Below are 27,942 nucleotides of genomic sequence, written 5' to 3' on the forward strand. Positions count from 1 at the left end.
GGCTCTGCCGCCCCTCGGGACGGGCAGCGGGGCCCGGCCGGGCGGGGGTCCGGGGCAGCCCCGGGCGCTGGGAGCGGACAGGGCACGGCGAGGGGCGCGCCGAGCCCCCGCTCGGCCCGGCCGCGGCTCCCGAGACCCCGGCGCTCGCCCCGGGCTCCGCGCCGCCCTCGGGGCTTCTGCCCGCAGAGATGCGCCAAACCGGCCCTGGGACAAGGACGGTTTTTAATCGTGAGAGTTTTGCCAAATCCCCACCAGTGCCTTTTGGCACCTGCCCCGCGACTTCTCCATCAGGCTTCATCGAATCATCCATGAACAGCAACGTGCTGAACAGTTTGCAGTGTTTCTGCAATATCTGAATGGGTTTAAACTAAAAGAGATTTAGATTAGGTGTTAGGAAGAAAAGCACTGGCACAGGTTGCCCAGAGAAGCTGTGGCTGCTCCATCCCTGGAAGTGTTCCAGGACAGGCTGGCCGGGGCTTGCAGCACCCTGGGACAGTGGGAAGTGTCCCTGCCCACGGCAGGGGGTGGTACTGGATGAGCTTTAAGGTCCCTTCCAACCCAAACTACTCTAGGATTCTGTGATTACACCTTCACAAGCAAAAATCAACTGACTAAATTCTTTTTGCAAGAAAACAAATTGCTCTCCACCACAGAGCAGACACAGCAGAGATGAAACCCAAGTATTGGGATCAAGTGGCTCTTAAACAGCACCAGAAAAAGCTGCTCTTGTACTTTTTTCTTTTTAAAGCTGTCATTCAAATAGATCCCGGGAAGACACTCGGGACTTCCATGTCACCCCATCCTCAATTAATTGTGGTGGGAATTGCAGCATCTCAGTGCAGTGAAGTCCAGCCTAACTCACAGCAATCCCTACGGGTTGATGCTCTATTGCACTGAAACAGCCCAGCAGAGTACTGCTCACCTCACTGCTCGGGAAATACTGCAGGGGGGTCAGAAAACACCTGCCAGGATCTAATAAAATATGGAAGTTTGGGTGTCAGAGCAATAAAACAATAGAGGGAAAATTGCTACTGTTTCCTTTGTGAAAGCCTGGAGCCGGTGACTGCTCCCTGCCCACGGCTCTCCACGTCCTGCTCAGCCATGCACCACTTGCCAAGTACCTGTTAAGCCACATATTACTTTCCTGGAGGTCCCAGCTGGCTCTGGGGACACCAGGAGAGAACCCTGGGTCCTCAGCAGCGCCCAGGCACCGCTCACCCTGCTGTCAGATCAGACCACGGCAGCGCTGGTCCTGGCACATCCGTGTTCGCTGCCACTCCTTCCCAAGTCTTACAAACAATTCACTTCATTTGCTCATTGCTACTAGAAAATGTAAATATAACTCGTTCAGACTCTGTTTTGGTTCACAGCACAGAATTATTCTGCTTTTCCATGTAAAGGAAGACATAAATGTAGGAATTATGTAATTAGTTTTTCTTCAGCTTAAGAAAGAAAATGATTAGAACATGTTTACCCACACTTTGCAGAAGTGATGAAAAGAGCATCTCCTGCACTTGTAAAGAAGGAGAATCAAAGCATTTAGAAAATATAATATGTGTATACTCAGGGACCTGAAGGTTTGGCTCCGGGTTATCCATGATCACTGAGCCTTCACCCTCTGCCTGATCTTCCTCAGGCCTTTGACACAACAAACACCAGCAGAAACCAAAAGAACAAGACAAAGGATGGGAGGGAAAAACCCACCACGCTTTGAGGCTGTTGTGAGACAAATGTGCTCCCCAGTTCAGCTGCTTGCATGGCACGGCTCGCGGGGGACAGGAACAGCCTGTCCTGGGGATTTAGGATTCTTTGGAAATAGGTACCACCAGAGAAACTTCTGCTGACTGGAAGCACTCATAGAGTTGGCCAAAAGCCAAGAATCTTGTTTTGTAATTCATTTTGCTCCACATCAGGACAAAACCAAGATCTACTGAAATTTTGTAGAAAAGCCAAAGGGAACCCACAAACACCCTGGCACGGGCAGCAGGTCAGCAGTTACCCCTCCCCTTGGTCCTCTGCCTCCCACATCAGCGTCCTGCCTACAGAGCAGCCTTGCACTCCCTTAGTCCCGCTCTGCTCATCCAGAAATGCCATAAAACCATAAAAAAATTCTGATCAGGATGATACATTCTTGCAAAAGCATTGTACTGTTGACTGTGGCAATTAGAACCAGAGGTGAAAAGTTCCCGAACTGTTCCAAGAAACATTTTATAATTCTTTAGTCACCCCCTGCCCAGATGCTGCTTCCTATGGCTCTGAAATCAAACACACAGTAGCCCATAAATCTCCTGAGAAGGACACATCACACTGAGTGGGGGCCTTTCTGATGAGGAGGTAGTAATGGAACTGCTTGGAGTATTTGAGCATCAGGCATAAGTGTCCAAAGAGCGAGCATTAGTGTAGTTAAAAAGTTATTTCATCGTGGAATGGGTTGGGCTGGAAGGACCTTAAAGCCCACCCTGTTCCACCCCCTGTCCTGGGCAGGGACACCTCCCACTGTCCCAGGTGTCCAGCCTGGCCCTGGGCACTGCCAGGGACCCAGGGGCATTCCTTCTACCTAAGCCCAACCCACCGTATTTCCAACGGGAAGTCTCCTGTGGCCCAGTTTGGAACCATCTCCCAGGGGAGTGAGAGGAGATTTGCCAGGAACAGCAACAGGGAAACGGAACCATCCACCCGTAATGGCTGGAGCAGCCAAAGGCACCCAGTCGGAATGAGGGAGAGGGCCAGAGCCCTTTCCCTAAAGGCTTAATGTGAACTCGAGATCCTCATAAAACAGAGCAGAAGATGCTGAGAACATGAGTTGTGTCAAGTTTCTCATGCAAATTTCTTTTTTTAAAGTGCTTGCAGAGGAGACACAGTTGCAGGTTCTCTCACTTCAGCAAACAATTAGAAACAGCAAAATACCTTTTTTATTTACTGGTATCAGTGTCCTTTCTCCCAGTGAGGAGAGGCTGTCTCGTGTTTTAGATTCCCACAGAATCTCGTTACAAGAGACGTGACAGAGTGACTGTGCCCAGGTGTGAGCGTGCTGCCAGGGAAAGCTGAAACAACCGAGGGACCTCTGGCCACGGCATCGATCCGTGCCCGTGCCCGGCCAGGGCTGGAGCCCGGGCAGGAGCAGCACTGCCCGAGCTCCTCGGGGCTCCCACAGCTCCTGGCCAGCTCCAGCTGTTCTGAGCCCCCTGCACTGCCAGTCCTGCACACAGGGAACAGCCAAACCAGCATAACTGCAGGCACAAAAGGGGGATCGCATCTTAAGGCTCCAGGTTTTCCAGAACATTCCAAGAATGGAAAGAGATCCATGTTGTGAATCTGAAATATCTATTAAACTTGGGAAAAATATTTTTGGGTGGTGAAAATTGGAGAAAACTGCTGCAGAGGCCCATGGGGGAGGAAACGGGGGCGATGCAAAGTCCTTGTCTCCAGCTGGCAGCGCACTAAGGGTGTCATCATCTTTTGAGATCCAAAGAGCAAGCTGACTGCAAGTTTTAATGTCTTTAACCAAAAAATCCCTGGCCTTGCTAGGTATGATTTCCTTCTGGCACAGTTTTTCACAGTTGACACACAGCTTATCTCTGAGCTTGAACAGAAGAAGAACAACACACAGGGATGAGAGGAAGGCATGCATGGCCTTTTCCATGCCATGAAAGCCAGCAAAAACACCCAAAAAAACCTTTAAAAAAAAATCTCTCCACAATACCCATGGGAAGAAAAAAAATCCAGGTGTGGAAGCTGAACACAGCATCAGCTTTTCATTTTTTGAGAGGAAAAGATTTTAGCAGACAAACCAAGACCTGGACTTGCTGACACTGATGCCAGTATCCGAATGCTGTTGATTTTAGGAGATCAGGGTAGTTTTGTGGCAGTAGAAATGGACAGTCACTGCCCTGGAGAAGGTGGTCACTGTTTGGGTGGGGGCTGCAGGTGGAGACAAATTATTAATTACTGCTGTTAGATAATTTTTAAAATCCACCTCAGAGGTTCTGACCTGGGAGAGCAGAGCCCTGAGGAAGGGATGGGAGCCCCAGGGCTGAGCTCTGGGTATTGACACAGTGCTGGATGTCACACAGCTGGATGACACAGGGCAGCCACTGTGGTGCCAAGGGGGACACTGGGCTGTGATTAATAAAAAAAAAAAAGCCAACAGCCCAACAGCTGACATCCCCCAGGTCTGAGAGCTGGCAGACACTTTGGTGTGCTGTCCCACGGCCCCTGGCCCCAGCACCCGGGCAGCCGGGCTGGTACAGAACGGGGGATCCAGGGCTCAGGTGTCCCAAACCCCTGGCAGATCCCTGCCCAGGACCCGGGGGCTGCAGGACAAGGCTGTACCCAGTGAGAAGCTGGTCCCAGCTCTCCTCCCGCAGCCTCTTCCTCCAGGAGGGGCTGGCTGGGCACGAGCCGGGTCCAGCAGAGCTCAGCCCTCCCTGGCAGGCTCTGCCTCTGCCCTGGCACAGCTCCGTGGGCCAGGCACTGAGGAGTGGTGGGATTTTTCCTTCTAACTGGGAATGTAAAGCCCAGGTGCTATTCCCAGGTGAGAGCATCTGTAGCAATACCTCAGTAGCTCGACATTGGATGAAACACTTACTTTTCCCACACAAACCTTATCTTTTAAATGTATGCTGTGTTTGAGATTCTCTCTATAAATGGAACAGCACCTGGAATGTCTTTGCTTCCTTTCCCCAGTGCCAGCCACTGCGCCGAGGCTGAGCATTTTGTACAGCAGACATTTTGCCTCGCAGGGAAGAGAATTGTCCCTATCAAGACGGTTTAATTCCGGTAAATTCTGGAAGGCTTCATATGGATTTTTGATGGATAATTCCAGCCCAGAAGGCCCACAAGAGAAGTTCCAGCTGAGGGGGAGGAAGCCTTCAGTGACTTCCCTACAGCAACACTAACCAGAGTGCCAGCCTCAGGCTGCTCCCAGCAGCTGTCCGTGCCCAGGACGCCTCTGAGAGCCCCACATTCCTGAGCAGTAACAAACCAGCCTTCTGCATATGGAATCGTGGAATCACAGGATGGTTTGGGTTGGAAGGCCCATCCCATTCCACCCCCTGCCATGGGCAGGAACACCTTCCACTATCCCAGGCTGCTTCAAGCCCCATTGAACCTGGCCTTGGACACTTCCAGGGATGGGGCAGCCACAGCCTCTTTGGGCAACAGAGAAATTCAAACAAAAATCTACATTTCCTGTACCCCTCAAGATCTGACACACCACTGGTTCCATCCAGTCTTCCTCGTGTGACTGCTGGGCATTGTCCCCAGCAGCAGGACAGCTGAATCCCACAGGCAGTGCTGCTCATCAGAGCTGCTTCTCCAGGCAGGGCCTCCTCTCAGCAGGCTCTGATCCCCAGCGAGGCAGGGCTGGAGCAGCTCTGTCCTGGCTGCTGCGGTGCAAACCCGCCAGACACATGAATAATTCAGCTGCAGCAGGGAACTGCCTGTGCCATCGCCATAGCAATAAACGCAGCAATGCTCTCACTGCAGCAGATTATGTATAAGAATTCCAAATCTCTTCAGAAGATTAGATTTTTTTTGTGGAGGTACTAGAGGAACACTGATTAATGAACACGCTGGGAAAGCAGCATGGGAGGCTGAGGTGTTCCCTTCACGTGGGACCTCCCCCACCGCCCAAGCCCTGACAGCTCCAGGGAAAAGCAGCAGCAAATGTTCTCCTGTGACTGCCCAGACACGTGGAGACGAGGTTAAATCACAGACCACGGATAACACTTCCCTGGCTGTCACTGGGTTTTCCCTTCTCTGCTCCCAGGCCTGCCACGCTCCAGCTCCCAAGAGGGAAGCCAGCTATTCCCGCTGGCTTTGGGCAGCACAGACCCTGCCTGTCTCAGCAGTGACTGTACACCAGGACAGCACAGTGCTGCGTGACTTATCCTGAGCCAAGGGATGAGAACCTGCTAAGAAATAACTCCCAGTGATTACTTTCCACTTTCTGGATTCACATTTGCCAAATACAACCCAGTTCCAACACACACAGTAGCTAACACTTCAGATAGTTCAGTCGATGCCTGGACCAAAAGTACTTCAGTAGCAGGGGGTGAAAGTGAAATATGTTTAAAATGAACCCTGGATGATTTCTATGCAGAAGGCAGTCCTGGGAGCAGCAGCAGTGACCGTGACCTTGCCCAGCACAGCCAGGAGTGCCCAGGACTCCCAGCACTGACAGACTCTGTTACCCCCCTGCCAGTGGCTTTTCCAGATAATCTCCTTTACCTGACACAGGATAAAGAGAATTACTGGGGCGTTCTATGGTTTGTGGTTTTATCCTTCTGTTGGTTATCCTCTGTGTGTTCAGAGAAGGGAACGGAGCCCCAGGGGCAGCCGAGGGAGCTGGAAAGGGCTCAGCCTGGCGAAAAGGAGGCTCGGGGGGGACCTTGTGGCTCTGCACAGCTCCTGACAGGGAGTGGAGAGAGACCCGTGGTGTTCTTGCTGACAGCCCAGTACCCAGCACTGGGGCTGGAAAACCCAAACCCACCCCAGAGCTGTTCCCAGCCTGCAGTCAGTGCTGTTCTAGAACACAGCACTTTGCAGAGGGTGCTGCAGTGCAAAGAACAGCCGGGGCAGGGATTTAACAGGACCACCTTCCTAATGCCCAGTAAGATGCTGTGACTCAGCGTGGCAGGGTTGGAGGGACACAGCCCAGCTTCCACCAGCATGGCCAGAGCTGTCACTAACCCTCAGCACAACAGGTTGTCTTTCTCCTCCAAGCTCTGCACTGGAAAACACTGGAGAGGTGAAAACTCCAACCAAAAACCTGACCATGCACACCACACTCACACAGCACACTGAACTGCCACCTCTGCCTCTGTCCCCACTCTGCAGTGCCACCTCTTGTCACCCCAGCCTGCCCAGACACCCTGCTGGCCTCACCCCGAGCACCTCCACAGGAGCCTGCCTTGCTTCCCCCTCGGTTTAGTCCTGCTGCTGTTCCATCAGCTGTTACAGAAAGGCAGGTGGCCCAGCAGGCACGGGGGTCTGCAGAGCTCCAGGCAATGCCCAAATCAGCTCCTCACCTCGCAGCTGTGCTTGTCACCAGTGAGCTCCCCCTTCCAGCAGCTCCAGTCCGACCCGACTGCCCTGTGCCACTGACAGCCCATCCCAGGCAGCCCAGGACAGCTCACACACACACCGACTTAAAGCAAACCAAAACACATTCAGGAATTTGAATTCCTGTTACAAACTAAGAGAAGAACTCACAGAATCCCACTCTTCCTGGGTTTTCTCATCACCTATAATTAGACACCTGGCAGCTGGTGCCAGCTCAGGCTGCTCTGCAGAGCTCCACGCCGTCTCTCAGCCCCAGGCAGCACCTACCCCACACACTTGGCTCCTGCTGCTCCTGCTGCTCTGTGGAATGAGGCACTGCACTCGCTGGAATGGGACAGGGAGGTGGGGCTGAGAAGGAAAAGTTACAGAGAGGCAGCAGAGCAGAACCTGGTAGACCCAAAGTGCTGGAGGGAACCTCAGAGAAGTGTTTTACCCCAGAGAGGAAGCGTGGAGAGGCTGGTCCCTGGGGTCACCTGGGGGATCCCAAGCCTATAAGCACAAGGCTTAAGGAGCTCTTTTCCAAGGATGAGGGGGCACTGCCACTGCTGGGCTCCTCCACGGGGTGTAAGGAAGGAGAGCAGAGGATGCAGAGCCCAGGCACAGGGAAGCCTTTGGTGCCACCGAGCCGAGGCCTCCCCGGGGCTGGGGGACAGGGAGGTGGCCAGGGAGGTGGCCAGGGAGGTGGCCAGGGAGGTGGCCAGGGAGGTGGCCAGGGAGAGCCCAGCTCCTGCTGCTGCACCTCTGGAGCCTCAGCACCTTGGAGGGGCTCGAGCAGCCCCTGGGACCCTGCGGGTACAGCCCAGGGTCCCCACGGGGACACTGATCCCTGACAGGCAGTAACACAACTACAACACTCCCACGTTTGACTTGAAAACATTCTATTTAATTTATACAAATAACTACTAAATAGAAAAAGTAGATTAAAACAAAATAGTTATTTTTCTGGCAGAGTTTAAATGCATATTATATAGCTTAGAAGAAATAAAATGCATTTTCCCCACAGCATTCATGACCTAATATTCTAGTTAACTCCTCCATTGCTTTCCTTTCCCAGATCAGTAAGATGCCAGACACAAGGTCCTGTGGGAAATGGCTATATATACGTTCCATATTCCAACTGAAAATATGGTACAGACCACACACCTACAAATGTGAAGCACTTAAAATGTGACTATCGAGTTGTAACATGATAATACAGAAAACAATTCATGTTTCAGGTTATATTGTGTTACAAAAACGTCTGTGTAAGAAATCATGAAAGAGGCCACATAAAAATAAGCTTTAACTTTATGCACTTATTTTACAGTTTAAAAAACTGGCAAGTGCACTAGTAATAAATAATTTGCAAGTTTTGGATAAACAAGAAATTCCTAATGTTCAGCATTATTGTAAACATCAGTACACATGTAAAATGCAGCTAAAGTCTGACAGTTACATTTTCAGTTTACCGAATTCTTTTCCTATTATTCAGGCATAGATCAATGCAGGATACAGCCAATCATATTTTTGGCAAGTCATGTCGTTAAAATTAACAGTGACAGTGCAAGTAAGGAATGCAAAGAATTCCTAGTGCAATAAAGAAGAGAAGCACAGGCAATATTGCTGATTAAAATTTACCACTTCCATGTGTTCACCTTGGGAGTGATTAGGAGAATTAAAATAAAATATTAAAAAAAAAAACAAAGGGGAAGAAAAAAAGGAAACAAACAAACAAACAACCAAAAAAAAAAAAAAAAAGAAAAAAGAAAAAAAAAAAAAAGAAAAAAGCTGTTCAAAGCCATTGTTTAATGCCCTGATCTTGTCTTAGGATTTCTCTGTCTTCCTTCAGGCCACTAGCTCAGGCACAGCACGTCCAGCTGAGCCCTCAGCCCGCCCAGGTGAGGTCCGAGCAGGGCGGGCGGCCCGGGGTCCCCAGCTGCTCCCCAGAGCTCCCGCTCCAAGCAGCCCGTGGGGACCAGGGCTGTGAACTGCCTGGCCAGAGCCCTCTGGGCCAGCCACGTGCCTTCCTGCCGGGACAGCACCACGAGGAGAGGGTCAACAGTCAGCTTTCAGTTTGTCTAAGGAATTGTCAATTTTGGTCAAAGTCTTTTTGATGCGCAGGGCTGTCAGTCTGGCCGAGGGGTTCTGGTACCAGCACTCCTTCATCAGCTTGGCAAGGGACGTCAGCGTCTGGGGAAGAACAGAAACCACACAACACAGGGGTCACTCACAAATAACTGAGGAAGCACCCACACAGAGAGGTTTTATTGCCTAGTGAACACTCCATCTCCAGAGCTTCCAACTATTTATCAAATACAGAGCTTACATGTTTTGAAAAGCTCCTGAAGTCTGATAACTTCATTAAACCAAGAGCACAACTGGCCCGTGGGCTGACTGGAGTGACCAACTAGTGCAATTTTAAACAACTGAGTGTTGGGGGTTTTCTAATTAAACAGTACACAGAATTTCTCTTCAATGAAACCAACTCCTGCAGACCCATGAAGGCAGCTGAGAAGGTACAGAAGTTCTAACTGTGATTTCATCATGCCCAGCAAGATTTAACTGGCTGGGCTCCCAGCACAGGGCACAGCTCCACACCCAAACCTCAGAGATGGACACTCTGCCTGCCCAGCCCTACAGATTTCAAACTGACTTCCACAGCTCCAGGGGTAAGGACAAAACAGCTGGGCAGCCTGGAGAGGCCAGACTGATACTGATGAAGAAAAATTAACTTGAGCATCAGTCTTTCAAAAAGAACAACAGCCCCTATCTTGTAGGCAGGAAAGCCCAGCATTCTGTTGTGTGTGCTCATAAGCCAAAGAAAGCCCTGGACGAGCTTCTCTCCCCTTCACTTCCCCTCAGAGGGAGAACAACCACCAGGAAAAGCAGCTGTAAGGGTTTTTGCTAAATCACACTCCTAAAAGGCCAATGTGTGACTGGCTCAGACCTGGCAGTTGTCAGTTTGCTGAGTGCTCCCCAAGCCAGGCCAGCACATCCCACCCTGTACAGGTGACGAGGCCACGGAGTCGTCCCCAGCATCCCCAGTGACAACTGAAAAGCTTCCACGACAATGTCAGAGACAGCACGCACTGACCGGGTCTGAGAACCATCTGTTGGGAATGTTGGGCCTCTGCTGATCCACACAGACCACTTTCCTCATGTCTTCAAAGCTGGGATCGTTCGGAACCAAGTCGTAGAAGGGTGGTTTGTAGTCTTCCACAATTCCTGGTGAGACACAAACAGACATCACTCAGTGACTGAGACAGTCAACAGCATTTCTGCAGGGACAGAGGGAACACAAACCCCACCTATCTAAGAGGCACAAAAATCCTTTACAACTCAACCCTACAGTGTCATGCAGCCTCTGAACAACAGAACAGCACTCACTGCCCCAGGAACAGCCTTTTCTACTCAAAATGTTAATTAATTGGCTCATATTGCAAGTCCACAAAGTGTAAGCTATACCCACTTTGCAGATGCTGGAGCTGAAAGGAGGAGAAGTAAACCCCATGCCAAAAGGCCACGTTTTGTAATGCATGCAGCTTTCCTGCCTACCAAAAACCGGGATTTCTATGAGCAAATGGAAAAATGTAAGGTCTGCACTGAGGTTTCTAACAGGCTCAATACACACTTTGGTGCTTCTGTAATTCATGAAAGAGTCCAATAAGCATGTCAGCACCCACAGACCCTCAAGCTGGTGCTTCAAAGCATTTCATTCCTTGCTATGAAAACAGTAAAACCCCCAGGGTAACTGGCACCACATGCCATCACAAAACCAAACAGCCGAGAGCCTGCGGCACTCAGGAGCTCAATGCATCTTCATAAAATCACAAACTGGTTTGGGCTGGGAGGGACCTCACAGCCCATCTCATTCCACCCCTGCAACGGACAGGGACAGCTTCCACTGTCCCAGGTTGCTCCAAGCCCCATCCAGCCTGGTGCTGAAACCAACAACCTGGCCATGTCCTAGGGCTTGGCACTGAAACCAGAGTTTGTGTGTGTGTGTGCTGCCCCAGCCCATCACCTGCTCACAGAACGCTGCCAGGCTGGAGCCCCTCTGCCTGCTCCCCAGGACACACATGCAGCTCTGCTTCCTCACTGCATCAGGCTCACACACCATCTGCAGGGAGCCCAGGCGTCTCAGGAAGCCAATTTACAAACTGGTGTTCAAAGACAGGCATCTGGGTCAGCAGTGTGGAAAACGCCGGAGCTAATGAGGCCCTCTGTGTCCAGCAGGAACATCAAATAGCTGCTCCTGACAGAAATTCAACAGACTGAAATCTGCTGTCCCACAGCCAGACATGAAATCCAGGAGAATCTCTGCTGCTTTGGATACCCTGAAACTGAAAAGAGGTTCTTCAACCTTTCCTATAGCAGTTGAATTTTAGCCTTCCTGTTCTGCTGGAGATGAAGATCAAAGTCCCATAGACATTCCTGTGCATACTCTGCAAAAATCTGTAAAGCCCTGTCTGCAATGGTTAGTCAAAAAGGGAAATGGTCTTCAGGAAATTACAAGTGCCTTGGAGAACAGTAGGGTAAATTGGAGACCTGGCAACCCAGGCAAGTTCCCATCAGAAGCAGAGTTTGCCTGGTGACACAGGACAAGTGACACGTGCTGCGTGAAGCAGCATCACCCACCCTCCTGCTCAGAGCAATTCCCAACTGCAATTACCAAACGCCGTCTCCTGGGCTGAACTCCTACCTTAAGAATCCACTTTACTGTGAGACCTCATGGACACAACCCCCTCTGTGCCCTTGCTGCCACACCTGTCCTGCAGGTAAGGCCAGGGCTTGGCACGAGACAAACAGCCAAAGCCAGCAGTCACAGAGCTCTGAACACAGTGCCAGGGCCACGAGGAAGGATATTGCAGATGAACTTTATCTCTGCAGGGAGCGTCTGGCTCTAGCTCACTATTGTCATGTGCTCTTTCCCAAGCACAGGGCACATAACTGGCTGCTGCACAGACACGCAGCACTGAAGACAAAGGAGGCAGGCTGGCCTTTGCTCCAGTAGTGCCTGTGGGGTGCTCTGAGCTCTGTCCAGCCTGGCGGGAGCCCCGCTGCCGCCCTCGGCGGTGCCAGGGAGCCACCCAACCTCTGTCCCACAGCCACCACCGACCTGTGACACGCTGCCCTCGCCCGCTGCCCGGGGACACCCGGCCCCCCAGCACAGCCCACAGCCTGGGCTGCCTGCACAGCCTGGAGGGGACTCCTGCCACTGCCAGCACACCCTCCTGCTCGGCTGGGGCCGCTGCCTTCCTGCTCTCCAATTCACAGGTACTGCAGTGGCTTCTTACCTCTACTCCTTGTTACTTCATAGACTCCCTTCCCTAAGGAAGGGACCTTAAAGCCCATCCCATTCCTCCCCTGCCATGGCAGGGACCCCTTCCACTGTCCCAGGCTGCTCCAAGCCCCGTCCAGCCTGGCCTTGGACACTGCCAGGGATCCAGGGGCAGCCACAGCTGCTCTGGGCACCTGTGCCAGGGTCTCAACTCCCTCACAGCCAAGAAGAACTTCTTCCCAATATCCCACCTGTCCCTGCCCTCTGGCACTGGAAGCCATTCCCTGTGTCCTGTCCTTCCATGCCTTGTCCCCAGTCCCTCTCCAGCTCTCCTGGAGCCCCTTTAGGCTCTGGCAGGGGCTCTGAGCTCTGCCTGGATCCTTCTCTTCTCCAGGTGAGCACCCCCAGCTCCCCAGCCTGGCTCCAGCCCTGGGACACATCCATGGCCCTGAGCTGACTTTAATCCAGCTTTCCTGTGCATGCACAAATCCCAACACAGAGCACAGCAGCAGCTCCAGCCTCACACAGGGAACAACGACCACACACCAGGGTTCCTCTGAGCAGGAACCACCTCTGAGCTTCTGGTGTCACTGTCATTGTTGAACAAGAGCACAGCCCTGGGAACAACCATGACAACTCCCAGTGATGTGAGCTGTGAGTGCCAGGCACCAGGTAAGCGCCAAAGCAAGGGAGCACGTTCCAGGAGCAGGGGACACTCTCCAGGGAACCAGCACTGCTCGATTTGAAGAGAGGCAAACACAGCTTTGGGGACTGGAATCACATTCTGAGTACAGAGAAAATGCTGGCTGGCTCCTACTGCAGCACACAGACAACACACAAGTACTTGTTTGTGCCAAAGGATGTCCTACCACATTTTCCTCCTCTTACTGAACAAGAAAATACCAAGAACCACTGTATCACCTGGAAGATCACTGGGTAAGTTTTTAAAAATTAAAAAAAAAAAAAATTAGAGTAAATAAAGCATTAAGAACTACCAGACTCAGTAGTCATGTTAGAACAATTTCAAGGTCTCTGTGAGCTGAAGCACTAAAGCAGGCCGAGTCACTGGAAGGCTGTCCATGAGCCCAGGAGAGCACAGGGAGCTGATGAGTGCCTCTGGCCCCTCAAGACACCACCCTCCCTTGCTCCTGCAGGCTCACTCCCAACGCCAAAGTCTCACTGCAAAGCAAACAGGGTTATCAGAGTGACCACCTGACCTGCAATGATTCCCACAGAGCTCAATGCACAGAGGCCAGGGAAGATGTTTACTCCATCCCAAGCAGTGCAAGAGCATGGGATTACTCACAGCAACAGCCAGGAGTACAGAGCAACTGGTTCTGTGCAAATAGTATCACCAGCACCTGAAACTTCAGACTGTCCTGATGTGACCAATGCACAGACAGATCTGCACCACCTTAAGTGTTTCCATGGTGGCACTGAGCTCAGTCAGAATCAAATTCCCAGAGCATGCACCTACAAGCAGGTAGGTCTGCAGTCCCATGAGCTCCACACCAGCCTGGTGAAGCTGCCAGCACCATCCACCCTTTCTCGTTCAAGAGCAGCTCAGGCAAAGCCTCTGTGAGCTGCAGCTGCTGCAGCAATACCTGTGTCCAGTACCAGAACTGTACCTGTGCACAGGCCAGTGCTACATTCCAGCTTGGTAAAGCAAAAGCAGTCCTGAATTCTGACACCTTCTGCACTGCCTTTCTTTCTGTCCTTTAGCGTTTGTCATGAGAAACAGACACCTAAAAATATTCACTATGGTTTAATGACAGAAGGAAGAAAGATAGAGACCTTGTGATCTAAAATTTTAACTGAGCTATTTGGTATGAATTAGGTCTCACCAGGACTTAGAATGAGCAGGGGACTCTGTTCTCTGCCTTAACAGAAGTGGCAAGAGGAATCAGCCAGTGCACCCAACAGCTTCCTCAGCGTTCCAGGGATCAAACCGTTGTGTGCACGCTCCTGTGCACGCCGGGGGCAGGTGCTTTGCTGGGAATTTCCCCTTCTCAGCTCTCCTAGAGCCCAGGGGAGCAGTCCCAGGCACTCACCATTGCTGACCATGCGCCTGGCCACTTCCCACAGGACCAGCCCAAAGGCCCAGATGTCCACCCGCTTGTAGGAGTCAAAGCAGTCTGCCTGGATCGTCTCGTCCAGCACTTCGGGAGCCATGTAGCGCTTGGTGCCCACACGGGGATTGTTCCCCACATCCAGCTGGTTTGTGCTTTGGGAATGCATTACTGCAAGGCCTGAAGGACAGAAAAAACAAGTCACTGTTAAGACCCTCTCAACTGCAGCAGCACACGCTGAAAGGCCCCAGGAGCAGCAACCCTGTCAGATGGTTTCTGAAAGAGGAGCCAAGGGCCCAACTGCCCAAAGACCAACGAGGTCAGCTCCAAACTTGCCAGCAAAACCACCCCTGGGGCCGCAGACAGGCCCCTTATCTCCTAAGGGATTATCATCAAGCATTTTATTGCACACTTGCAAAACATTGTCATGAAGTGTTTTGCAGCCACTGGATGTCCCCAGCACTCCGGGCACGGATACACAGAGGCCAAACAGCTGCTGCTTAGAACAAAACAATTTTGCACAGCATTCAGATTTATTTATAGACCTTTTGGGTAGGTGGATACACCCGAACAGTGGGGAAGGGAGAAGAAAAACACTGCATGAAGGATACACACAAGTTAAAAAAATAAAGCTGGGAAACAAAAACACCATATTTGCAGCAGTTTGAAAAATAAACATCCTCAAGCAGATCTAAAATGAGTCAGACAAAACCACTCTACCTGGTTTCTACTAATTACTAAACATTTAAGCAGAGAACATTATGTGAGGGACCAAATTACAGTAAATTTGGAAGCACACAGAGCACTCATTTGGCCACGGTAAACAGAGAGCACTGCAAATTGAGCAGCAGTGGGTGCACGGCAGAGGCAAGCGGCAGAGAGGGTGACACAAACTCTCCCTAATTTCCTCAACAAATCTTCTAAGAATGACATATACTATTTACGTTTAACAGGAGTTTATTTTAGGTGAGCCTTAAAAGGCTTTTTACCTCAGTCCCACAAAAACTAACCTATCACCAGATCATTCATTTGCCTTTGTTTCCAATGAACAGTCTGTTCTTTAACGTAACAAAAATTTGGAGAACACTTTTCTACAATTCAAATGCACTCCAAGGTATTTCAAGCTGATAAGAATATGCTTATGGCACCTCTAGAAAGATCACAGAATATTTTGGGTTAGAAGGGATCCTGAAGTTCATCCAGTCCCACCTTGCCATGGCAGGGACATCTCCCACTGTCCCAGGCTGCTCCAAGCCCTGTCCAGCCTGGCCTGGGCACTGCCAGGGATCCAGGGGCAGCCACAGCTGCTCTGGGCACCTGTGCCAGAGCCTGCCCACCCTCACTGTAGAACACTTCTTATATTTAACGTAAATCGACCCTCTTTCAGTTTCAAACCACCTCCCCTTGGCCTATCACAACAAGCACTGCTAAAATGTTTGTCCCCATCCTTCTCAGGGACACCTCGTGTACCATCTCATGACCCCAGACTGATGAGGAGAAGTCTGCTCCCAGATCCAAGTACTTCTGTCAAATACTGACACACACACGTACACTTTTATGTACTATTTTAAATTCATATTAGATTATATTATACAGTATGTATGGTTTCTAACTTTTCCTTAAAAAAAGCTTGCAACAGCAAACAAAGGTCAGAAACCACATTTCCTGGCCAACTCTGAAAACATCAGAACCTCAGAGAACACTTTGATAAAAACCATAAAACTTCACCCAAAGTGAGCAAAACAGATTGCAGAGGCTGCCAGGTCAAGGTCCACAGGTGAGGGAGGCAGGTCAGCACCCTGCACAGCACGGAGCAAGCAGGGGGCAGCGGGCTCGGGACACAGAGGTACCCAGCACAGAGGCACCCCTGCAGTTTGGGAGCTGGGGAGCAGACCCTGCTCCACCCGGGCCCTCCTTCCCAGGGGCCCTGCAGGCTCTGAGCCCTCGCAGAGCAGCTCCTGCTGCAGGACACAGCTCCTGGACAGGAGCCTGCTGGTGTGACAGGCCCTGTGAGCTCACAGCCCCGCGTGCTGCCCAGCTCGGGCACGGCTCTGCAAGGACGAGGCAGAGGTTCACCAGCTGGCAGGCTGAGCAGGAATCAATGACATCCCTCGCTGACAGTCACACAGCACACCTGAGCAGCCACGGCTGCTGCTGCAGCTCCTGATCCTGGGCTGCCACGGGCCACAGCAGCTCCCAGCCCCGGATCCTGACAGGAACAGAGCAGGGGGTGGAAACAAGACAGAGCCTCACAGAAGCAAGGGCAGGAATGCATGCCAGAAGCAACAAACTCTTCGGCCAGTTTCCCTTACAGAGGAGGATCATAGGAAAAATGTGACAGATACATGTCTGAGGAGTTCACATTTTAAAAAATAGGTATTTTAATCACCATAAAGACTAATCAGGAAGTATTTACTGCTGTGCTCTCTTAGAAAAATCTCTCAGACATCTGAAGCCTGTACATAAATAGTGTAATAGATTTCACTGTACCAGTGCCATGTCAATCAATGCCAGGACATGCTGCACCTCCTCAGAGTGAACTACAAATTTATTTAAAAGCCACTCTCTGACACTTTGTCTTTTCAGGTCACTGCTCCATTTGTTAGTATTCCCACAGCATGTTACCAGAGGCCCAAGTATGTGGCTTTCATGTTTTTCCTGGCTGTATCTCAAGTCCTTCAGGCACAAGTGACAGAATCATTTCTAACACAATTCTATGCAGAAGAATTATTATTTTAAAAATTCCCATCTCCTGATACACTTTTTGCCTAGGCAATGGTGCCCCAATACAGTTCTACCACTATTTTCTCTCTTGTCTTCAGAGAGAAGCAAAAAAAGTTACTGCCAGACATCCCTCCAAGGTGCGAACAAGCCACGCTGCCGCGACTGCTCCTCAGCACCCGAGCATCGCGCTCCAATTCCAAACCAGCTGGTGCCAGAAGCCATTCCGGGCCCACAGAACGCTCTGCACGACTCGAGCTGACAGAGCCACGGCACTGTCTGTGGGAGGACACGCACGGTTTCAGAAATGAAGGCTAAGCCTGCATCCCTGGGATGCGGATCGGGATCCAACAAGGGAAACCCGGGAAAGGCCCAAGGCGCCGCTGGGCTGCGGCCGCCACCTGGCGGCCAAGGCGGGCACTGCAGGGAGCGCCGGCCAGGGAGGGGCAGCGGACAGGGGACAGGGGACAAGGACAGGGGACACGGACAGGGGACAGGGGACAAGGACAGGGGACACGGACAGGGGACAGGGACACGGGACAGGGGACACGGGACAGGGGTCACTGCGGACGGGGGTCACGGACAGGGGACACGGGACAGGGGACACGGGACAGGGGACACGGACAGGGATCAGTGGTCACTGTGGACGGGGTCATGGACAGGGGACGCAGACAGGGGACGCGGACAGGTCACTGTGGACAGGGGACAGGGGTCACTGCGGACACTTGGAAAGGGTCACTGACAGGGGTCACTGCGGACACTCGGACAGGAGTCACAGACAGACAGAGGTCACGGACAGGGGTCAGGGGTCACTGACGCTTGGACAGGAGTCACTGTGGACACTTGGACAGTGGTCACTGCGGGTCACTGACAGAGGTCACTGACAGAGGTCACAGACAGGTGTCACAGACGGACACACGGACGGACACACGGAGAGGGGTCACTGCGGGTCACGGACAGGGGTCACTGACAGGGGCCACTACGGACACACGGACAGTGGTCACTGCGGACACACTGACAGTGGTCACTGCGGACACACTGACAGGGGTCACTGACGACACTCGGAAAGGGTCACTGACAGGGGTCACTGACAGGGGTCACTGAGGACACACAGACACAGGGGTCACGGACAGGGGTCACTGACAGGGGTCAACTGACAGGGGTCACTGATGACACTCAGAAAGGGTCACTGACAGGGGTCACGGACGACACTCGGAAAGGGTCACTGACAGGGGTCACTGCGGACACACTGACAGGGGTCACTGACAGGGGCCACTACGGACACACGGACAGCGGTCACGGACAGGGGCCACTGACAGGGGCCACTGACAGGGGCCACTGAGGACACTCGGACAGGGGTCACTGACAGGGGCCACTGACAGGGGCCACTGACAGGGGCCACTGAGGACACACGGACAGGGGTCACTGACAGGGGTCACTGACGGGGGTCACTGACGGGGGTCACTGACAGGGGTCACTGACAGGGGTCACTGACAGGGGTCACTGAGGACACTCGGACAGGGGTCACTGACGGGGGTCACTGACGGGGTCACTGACGGGGGTCACTGACAGGGGCCACTGAGGACACTCGGACAGGGGTCACTGACGGGGGTCACTGACGGGGGTCACTGACGGGGGTCACTGACACACCGCCCCCGGGCCCACAGCACCCCTCGCTCCCCCAGCCGCAGCCCCCCGCCAGCCCAGCTGTGCGGGAGCAGCGGCTGCGCTCACCCAGGTCGGCGATGCAGCACTGCCCGTTCTTCTTGACGAGGATGTTCTTGCTCTTGAGGTCGCGGTGGGAGATGGCCGGCTTGCCCTGCGTGCCGAAGATCTCGATGTGCAGGTGTGCCAGGCCGCTAGCGATGGACAGCACGATGCGCAGGCAGCTCACCGTGTCCAGCGTGGTCAGCTGCAGGTAGTCGTACAGAGAGCCCATCTCGTGGTAGTGTGTGATCAGCCACAGCTGCGTGCTGGAGTTCCTGGAAGTCATATCAGATGCAATAAAACCTAGAGGGAGAGAAGAAGGAGAAACGCACAAATAAAGTGACAGAGTTTCAAGAGTCCCCGAGAAAAGCAGCTCAGGCAGCCAGAGCAGGTGCGATAATGGCAAGGCTGTGGGTGTGACCCCGTACAGCCCACCCACCCGGCAGCTGGACTCGAGGATCCCTGCGGGTCCCTTCCAGCCCTGAGCATTCTGTGCAAGGTGAACCAGCGCTGCTGGCCCCTCTTGCAATGCACAACTTGTCTAAGTACAACTGCAGGTACCGCTGTGATGACAACAAAGCCAACAAACGCTGGAACTCTAACTCACCTCTATGCACAGGACCCCATCTACATATCTGTCAGTCACATCAAAAAACTAGTTGTTAGGACCACACACTTTAAAAATATTTTTATTTTTCCTTCTTTTTGAAGGACTTGGTGGTGGGGAAGCTCCCAGTCAAACAGAAAGACCACAAGTCTGTAGCACATTTGCTGCTGCCCACTTGAGAGGGTCACACTGGAAAGCAGAAACACCTCAAACATCAAGCCATGAACAACCATGTCCATTTTTAGAGCCCACAGTTAGCCAGTGCAGGCTGCTGAGAAAAGGGTTAAATGTGTGGCCCAACCACAATGATCTTCTATGAAGAAACAGAAAAAGTTTTTTGACTCATGAACCTCAAAAATTGCCTTCAAAAACGTCATGTCTTAAAACTGAACCCCAAATTCAGGGGAAGCTCCCTTCCTGTCACCTCTGCATATATCCACATAGTGACCTCAACAGCTTTAGCTGGGAACAACAGAAGTTTTATTCCCAAGTCAAAGGAACAAATCATGTTTATGAAAAGCTCACATACATTTGCCAGAAAGAACACCCGCTGCTTTCTCTCCTAAAGTCAGACTTGTGCACAATGTGACATTTCTGTGATCTGTGATATTGCTTAATATTGCATCTAAAAAAGTCTTTAAAATAGCCAACTAATTTGACAGTCATCAAGAAAGACTAAACACAGGCAGAGCACCAAAGAAAATATGCAATGAAATTTCAGCCAAGTCACTTGCTCTCTTGGGAAGTTCAATAATTCACATTTCAGGAGGCCACCAAATTATTTTTGTAGTAACAAAGGAACTGCTTCAGGAACACACAAATGTCTAGCAGAGTGAGCTAGAGAGCCAGGGAACATTCTCTGACAGGAAGCAAGAATAAGGAGCCAAAGGAAAACTGACCGAAGACAGATTTTGGGTGAGGCAGTGTCAGCACTTAAAATGTGCTGCTGCTTTTATCTGCAGAGGTGGCACACGAGTGACAGAAGGGCACGTCTATTAGGAATCAAAGGGCTGCTTAAACCTCAGACATGGCTCAACACAACAAAGCCACTTTCCCAGTTCTTAGAACCAAGCACATGAGGTGTGAGTGATGCACAAGGTTAATTTACTTTCCTATTTACAGGGAAAAGATACATCATGCAACTATAACTGAAGTTTAAACACCAAAAGAGCTTACTCTCACCCTGAGCAGAACAATTAAACAGAAGAGAATACTGGATTCATACTGCACCTTACTTAGTCATAAGGAAAAGTATTCAAATCCCTAAATCTCATTATAAACTCCTCCCCACCTTTTCACCCTCAATTTCTGCAGGGAAACTGAGATTACAACCCAACACAGATCCACCAGAGCTTCCCCTGACACTGGGCAGGACTCTGCCATGAGAGCTGCAGGAGCCATTCCCTTCCACAGGGCTCTGTGGCACCTCCACTGCTTTGTGTGCTCAGCTGCCAACACCTGATTCATCTGGCTGATTAACTGCTTTCTGCTGGAATATTGCAGAGCAGCGAGTCACAGCTGCTATGACACATTCCCCATTTGAGACTCAGCCCCTCCTGGAAGTCTCTCCCTGAAAATTTCTCTTCAGCTATTTATCACGACACAAGAACCTAGAGACTGTGAGCTGCCTGGTGAGCATGCAGCTTCACAGCTGAGCTGTCCAGGTAACTCACCTTTACACCAGACACAGAATATGCTTGTCCTACTTACCTAAAATATTCTCATGCCGCAGCAGTACAGTGTTGTAAAGCTCAGTTTCCCTGAACCAGGACTTTTCATCCCTAGAAGAGAAGATCTTCACAGCAACATTTTCTCCTTGCCACTGACCCCTCCAAACTTCTCCGTAACGGCCCTTTCCTGGCGGGGTAAAAGCACAGGAGAAGTTGTCAACTAACAAACAGCCTTCAGCAGGCAGAACTCGACTGTCATGAACCAGGTATCACACCAGGTGATCTCATCTCCCCTGCGTGCGCTTCTCTTCACTCGAGCCACACTGTGCTCCAGCATCCCTCATTTTTCCTGGCTGCTTCACCTGCAAGGCCTGTGAGTGTGGATCTCCCCTGCCTGCACACCAGTGCAGCATGGAGGGTTTGAACTGGGAGGTGTCACCATTCACCACCAGCAATGAAAGTGCTTTTGCAGCTGAAGTGACTTAGGCAGCACATGGCAAAGTCAATGCGCACAACACAGAGCTGTGAATTCTGCAGCAAGGAGGACAGGAAGGAAATGTAATGCTGGGGATACAGCCCTTACATTTCTACTCCATCATCACCCCTTGCAACATGATGATTTCAAGAAAACAAAAACCCAAAGAAAGAAGAACGCAAAGAAAAAAAGGATTAAAAACCACCAGCCCCATCAAAACCAAGCCCTGTCCTGTGGAGATCTGCAAGCCAAGCTTTTTACCCCAACAGCTTCCTCACCTCTTCAGTGCCTGCCCAGCATCTTGCCTCAATGTCAATGCCTCCAGGTATCTTTGACCCAAATGCTTCCTAAACTCAATTAACACTACTCAATTAATAATAAAAATAAGCTGAAGAAAAATTTAATGAATCCTTAAAATTAACGCTAAAGCCCTACAAAAAGTTAAACACCCAGAAGGCACTGACCTACACACTCCACAAGTGTGATCTGGCGAGCCACCGTTCTTTGCACCAAGAAAGGAAGTCCAGAGCCACTTCCAGATGTGCAGGAATGGTCCAACAAATCCTGTTCAGAAGGAAAAGCAGAAGTTTAGGACCCATGAGAAACCCCGTTTTCCCCTGCATGTTTACATGCACAAAGGACAGGTTAGGGTAAAGTTTGGGGATATCTCTGTGGCGCTGGGGATGCCATTTGGTCACTTGGGGTCAAAGACATTAGTTTAGTAAGTCATTATTTCTTTAATAAGTGTAATAAATATATGACAACAGATGTCTGTGCACTGGAAGCCCACTCCTGGCATACCAGCTATCCTCTGTCATGAGATTCTGCCCTTTTTCAGCACTCCACTCTTCTTTTACTTACCTTATGTCCTCTCAGCTCTGTTTTTGATACCTATTCAAGCTTGGTGCAGGTATTTAAAACCAAAACCAGTTTTCAAATAAACAAGGTGAAGGGATTTTCCAGCATCACCTACACAAGATTTGCCATTGATACTCCAGAAAAACTTCTGTAACAAATCTTTCTTAAAAGCTTTATCATTTTCTGGTATTTTTAGTGCATAGAAAGCAGACTTTGAGCTGTAAGCTTATAATAAACATGAGTGAGATCCTGATTGAATGTTAAAATCCCATTAGCCTTGTAAAATGCTAATGCCCAGATACTTTCACAGCCAGGAGTTTAGTTCAAAGGATTAACAACTATTGCTGGACTCTTTCTTTACAAAGGAAAATAGGATAAAAAAGCCTAAGCATAATCAACTTTCTATTATTTCCAGAAAACTGCATTGCTGCTCTTGGACCAGATATCCATGAAATCTCATTTCTTCTAAGAACCTCTTAACGAGTGCTCAATAAAAAGGACTCCTATTTCTAGGAGTGACAGAGACTACTTTACTTTTTAACACAAACCAAGGGCTCATTTTCATTCCTGCTTGCATCAGAAGCAAAACAAAAGCAACAAAAAAAATCCCCAAACTTATCTACATCAACTGTAAAAACAAGATTTGAAGAGGCCAGAGCTCCCTCCACTAAGCAGCTTAGGGCTTTAAGCGCTTGCTACACTGCAGAGACTAATCCTAAATGTAAACTTACTTAATGTGTGACAAAACCAGCGACTTAAAACACAATGGAGAAGAAAAATCTGGAATCTAGAAGACTTGCTGTTTAGATGAACATTCGGGCACAGGAGCTACCAATTACATTTTGTGCATCAGCCACACTGGGAGGCAGAGCAGCAGTGCTGGCACCATTCAGCACTGGCTCAGAGGGTCTGACAGCTCCCAGCTCCTCCCAGCTCTTTGAAACAGAATTTTGATTTTTTTTCTTCGCAGGTTTTATCACCATTTCCACATAACATTAAATAGCTACAAGTACAAAAGGTCTGCAAATGGCTTAAAGTGATCCTGCACAGATAAGACAGAAGAGCTGGTAAAAGCTGGAAGTCAATGCTTAAGGACAGATCACCAGCTGCACATGGTGGATACATCAAGACTGGCTGTTTAAACCAGCAACATGGAATCAAGCTTTGGGGGCTCATTAAACAGAGCCAAAGGCATTACAGAAAAAGGAGAAAAAAATTTTAACATAGCCCACTCTTCAGCCCTGAAGTGAAAGCACATTATGGTGGGACAGCACAAAAATAGAAAATGTTTTCCAGCCTCTTCGTGTCGGGGACATTTTATCTCAGCAATGCAAGAAGAAAACTCTGCATTGCTTCAGAAACACACTCCATCTGCCTGAAGCTTTACTTGCTCTGCTCAGATAAAGTGAGGGACAGCTCTTGGGACATTTGTGCTCTGGCCCCAGGGCAGGGGGAAGGGACAGTCACCCTGCAGAAAGGGAACACTTCCCGGCTCATTCTATTTTCCAGAGACTACATGAGCAAGAAAACTGAGCTTTGAGGAAGAATTGCACATTTCTTAGAAAACTCCCACTGCTCCTCCATCAACAAAATGTCACTGATATCCCAGTCATCCCAGAGTCCTGCTATGAGATCATGGCAGTCAGGCCTGAAGGTTTTAATTGTCAAAATTATCTGTATTTTCTTTCCAGCCCTTCAGGCTGCTGTGTATCAAACACGCAGCACAGTTCTCCACCTCTCCCATTACTTCAGGCCACCCAACAGCCAGGCACACTCTGTTTTGATGTGCTGACACTGTTTCCAGGAACACAAACAGTTTAGAGTGATTCTCCAGGTCAAAGGACCTACACTCGCCAAACCCACTTTTGGTTAAAATTCATTAATACTACAGTTTTGGGAGCACAGGAACAGCACCACTCAAGTCCTGAGGCCAAGTGGCATCCCCTGGCCAAGGGGGGGGTCACTAAGAGCAAAACACAGAAGGAAGAGAGGGGAGTTTGGAAGTGAGGAAAACTCACACCCTGCACACAGGCAGGTCACTTACTGCCAACGTGCTGTCCCCCACGTTCGAGGCAATGAGGCCCTCGATTGTGCCATACTCTGCATCCCTGGAATTGAGCCTCTCCATGTGGTTTTTCTGTATTCTCCGTATGATCAGTACAGCTACTGCAGAAAAAACTATCAACACTACCACAGGAGCCAGGATAACGATGATTAGTGTTTCCATGCTGTAACCTGCAGCTTCTCCTTGAAAGGCTTGCCCTTGGAAAAGATGGGGGAAGGGAAAAAGTGTGAAAAGAGAGAGAAAAGAATAATTTTGGAGATTCCCAGAGAAAGTCCTTAAACCCATGAGCACTGACACCAAGCCCGAGCTCGGTACCCACCCAGCGTGACAGAGAGGCTGTGGCACAGCCAGGTGTGAGCACACCTGCATGGAGGATGCACTCCCCGTGGAACAGCACAGCCCCCAGCTGCACAGAGCCACTTCTCACAGGCAGTGCCTCCATCCTGACCCCCACCACACACTGCAGACGTGTGCCAGCGGGCCCCAGGCTGGGGACCAGGGCACAAAGGCCATCCTGTGCCTCCCTTCAGCCAGCACTGCAGCCATCTCTCTCCCGCCACGGCCGATCAAAGCCAGCCCCTCTTCTTTCTCAAAAGGCACTGCTGCTGACCTAAGCTCTCACCTTTGGAAGAGGGCAGCTGCGCAGTGATGTTCATGTTGCACAGGTGCCCCTGGCAGCACTCCACGGCCTGGTTGGGGGACGGAGGCGTTTTGCACGTCATTTTCCGTTGCTCATAGACCTGGAAGCAGCCCTTCTGGTAAACCTTGGCCCCGTCATTAATGCTCAGGGAAGCAAAGCAGCGCTGGCCCTGGCACCGGTCCCCGTTGCCACAGGATATGCCTTCACACACACATTCGTAGGGGACCATCTTCAGCTTCCGTTCATCATCTGCAAAAGGAAAGAGTCGAGGAAAAAACATCCTCCTGTTCTCAATAGCTTCAGTTAGAGGTAATGAAATCAAAAGACAATAACATCTGCTTAAGGGAAGTGATAGTGTTTTCAGGTAGTGCTGAAGAACCACTAAGTAGGAGGTAACAATTCTAATTCAGCTATTTCAGCATGACAAAGATATGTCACAGCAGACATAGAGATCTCTCTCAAGTAAGTTAAAATTTAAAACTGAGAAAACCAAGTTACTCCCAGAAAGCCTTTATTCAATGTTTTCCAAAGGCTGTTTGCGAGGTGTAGTACCCATCTTTCAGGAGCTCATCTCTCAGAACATCCAAGAGATCTTCAAATGAGCCATTCTTTCCTTTCCATGGCAGTGGAAATACTATTCCCTTTTCCTGAGGCAAACCTTAAACACACTGCCTGTCACAAAAGCTTCACGTGCACACAGCTGTGTAAACCAGTTACAGAAGTCACTTTCCAAAGCCGATGCCCTCACTGGAGCAATCATGGAAGAGTGACCCAACAGCACACTGGAAACCCTGACCCCACACAACACTCACCTTGCCAGCTCGGGGATGGGAACGCCATCACCATCAGTACAGGGAGAATCATAACTCCATCAACCACCCTGGAGCTGCAGAAAGGAGAGACAAGAGATCTGTATGCTTCCTTTGCTGTCTGAAAACGGAACCACCCCAAAAGCAGTGTTTAGCCATTCATCAGTTCCTTACACAAAACACAACCCAACACTGACTGGACTCCTTTTTACCTCTGTCTTGTTTCCTAAATAATTTCCTTCACTTATAAAATCCATGCATTTACTGCAACATCTTTTTAGATTCACAGAGACATTACATGCAACTACCATGTAGATACAGAAGCTTGTAGTAGGGAAATATGAACCCTCCAGTACCAAGCAGGCATGCAATACAGACAATAAATTCTTTGAACTGGTTACTAAAAAGTTAAATTATTGTTAAACTGAGACGGTGGTCTGCAAAACTGTATTATCTAGCCTTTGAGGGGAAACAGAAAAGATCTCCACCAGAAAACTCAGAATAACTCCATTAACCAGCAAAAACCATTGCTGGATGGCAAGAAAAAGATTGAGGTGTATTTAAGGAAGATGCTGCTCTCTGAAGAGCAATCTCCCAGTTTAAGCTGCCTCTCCAAGGATTTTCCTTTTGATGGCCCCAGTCCATTTCCCTGCTGCTGAAGACAGGAAACTACACCTTGTGCAACAGTCCTGGCTGATTCCTGCATAAAGCAGAGGTACGTGCTCCCTCTAAAACAGGAAATAAAGGAGCTTGCCTTTCTATTTGAATTTTTCTTTCTATTTCCAATGTTTGCCATGATACTTGGTCTTTACAAGAAAATAACAGACCACTCTTTACTCCACTTTTTACTGTGAAACAAGGCTTCTGAAAAGAAACTTTTCTGCAGTTTCTTAGGATTTAACCCAACAGCTAGGGATGGTGACTCGGAATGGTTTGTCTGTCCTGTGCTGGCCGGTTCCTGCAGAGACTCTCTGGCCTAGTCACATGAAACAAAATGCTCCTTATGTGCAGGCATTTGTCTTCATTTTTCAGATTTAATTCTAATTGAAGCAGATGAAAATTGAAAATAAATCTGATATTGCCACTTTCCTCTCAGATCTCTTCTGTTGTGCCTTTTCAAATCATTAGCACTCCTTAAGTGCTCAGTGATGAAAGACAAGCCATTACTTCTGTATTTATTTCCAGTAATTGATTCGTCATCAGTTAAAATGATCATAAACTTCTGACCCAAGTATTCAGTTTTCTCCTTCACAGAAAGGCCCAGGCAGCGCTGACCAGTTCACCTCCCAGAACAACACTCTCCCTTCCAAAGAGCCATTCCCCAAGGAAGCCTCCCCTGCTTGTCCTTGGTGCACCCCAAGGCATCAGAAACCCCTGCCGACATCTAACCCTCAACAATCGTGCTGGAAACACGATCAGACCGAGTTAGGAGCATGAGCAGGGAGCAGCCCACAGAGGCTGCTCAAGCAGAGGAGAGCTGTCCCAAGGAGCCAGCGGTGCCCCAGCGCTCCGGAGCAGCTCAAAGGCTCGGTGCCCTGCTCCCAGGGCAGGCCGGTGTCGGGATCCCGGCCCGGGTGCTGCCTTGGGCACGACAGCCTGGAGCAGCCCTGGCCCTGTGCCTGCTCACGCAGCAAGTGCAGGCTAAGGCAGCTCCTGGCACCTGCCCCCCTGCTTTCCACACGCTGGCAGCTCCAAGAGCCAAAGCCAGCCGGGGGTGCACGGATGGGAGCGCTCCAGGGGATCCCGGCAGGGACAGGTGCCCCCGCAGAGCCCTTCAGACAGCAGGGACTTCCAGCTCAAGGAAAAGGTGCTTTAAAAAGACAAAACCTGAGTTCAACACTGCTGGGCAGCTTCAGAGGTTAGCCAGCAGCACCGGCAGCCCTCCGGCACAGCCGGCGCTTCCACAGGGAACTGGGCCCAGTTAAAACCAGCGTGGGTTGTTCTGTGTGGTGGGAGCTGTCCCACCTCTGACACACATGGGGCAGCCCCGAGACCC

At 50.4% G+C, this 27,942-nt stretch overlaps 1 protein-coding gene across 2 annotated transcripts in view; it reads right to left on the bottom strand.

Moving 5' to 3' along the window:
• Positions 1-7,926: 7,926 nt before the first annotated feature.
• ACVR1 (activin A receptor type 1) overlaps positions 7,927-27,942 on the bottom strand; it is a 45,901-nt gene continuing 25,885 nt past the window's right edge. For both annotated transcript variants that reach the window (XM_053982634.1, XM_053982632.1), the window contains 9 exons: positions 25,950-26,023; positions 25,120-25,386; positions 24,477-24,694; positions 22,039-22,138; positions 21,140-21,286; positions 18,850-19,125; positions 14,377-14,574; positions 10,139-10,269; positions 7,927-9,234 (listed from right to left, as the gene is read on the bottom strand). In XM_053982634.1, the coding sequence (XP_053838609.1) occupies positions 9,100-9,234; positions 10,139-10,269; positions 14,377-14,574; positions 18,850-19,125; positions 21,140-21,286; positions 22,039-22,138; positions 24,477-24,694; positions 25,120-25,386; positions 25,950-26,001 (1,524 nt within the window). In that variant the 5' untranslated portion in view covers positions 26,002-26,023 and the 3' untranslated portion in view covers positions 7,927-9,099. The remainder of the gene's footprint in view (positions 9,235-10,138; positions 10,270-14,376; positions 14,575-18,849; positions 19,126-21,139; positions 21,287-22,038; positions 22,139-24,476; positions 24,695-25,119; positions 25,387-25,949; positions 26,024-27,942) is intronic.

This window comes from Vidua macroura, chromosome 7 (genome assembly GCF_024509145.1).
Source record: "Vidua macroura isolate BioBank_ID:100142 chromosome 7, ASM2450914v1, whole genome shotgun sequence".
Taxonomy (NCBI): domain Eukaryota; kingdom Metazoa; phylum Chordata; class Aves; order Passeriformes; family Viduidae; genus Vidua; species Vidua macroura.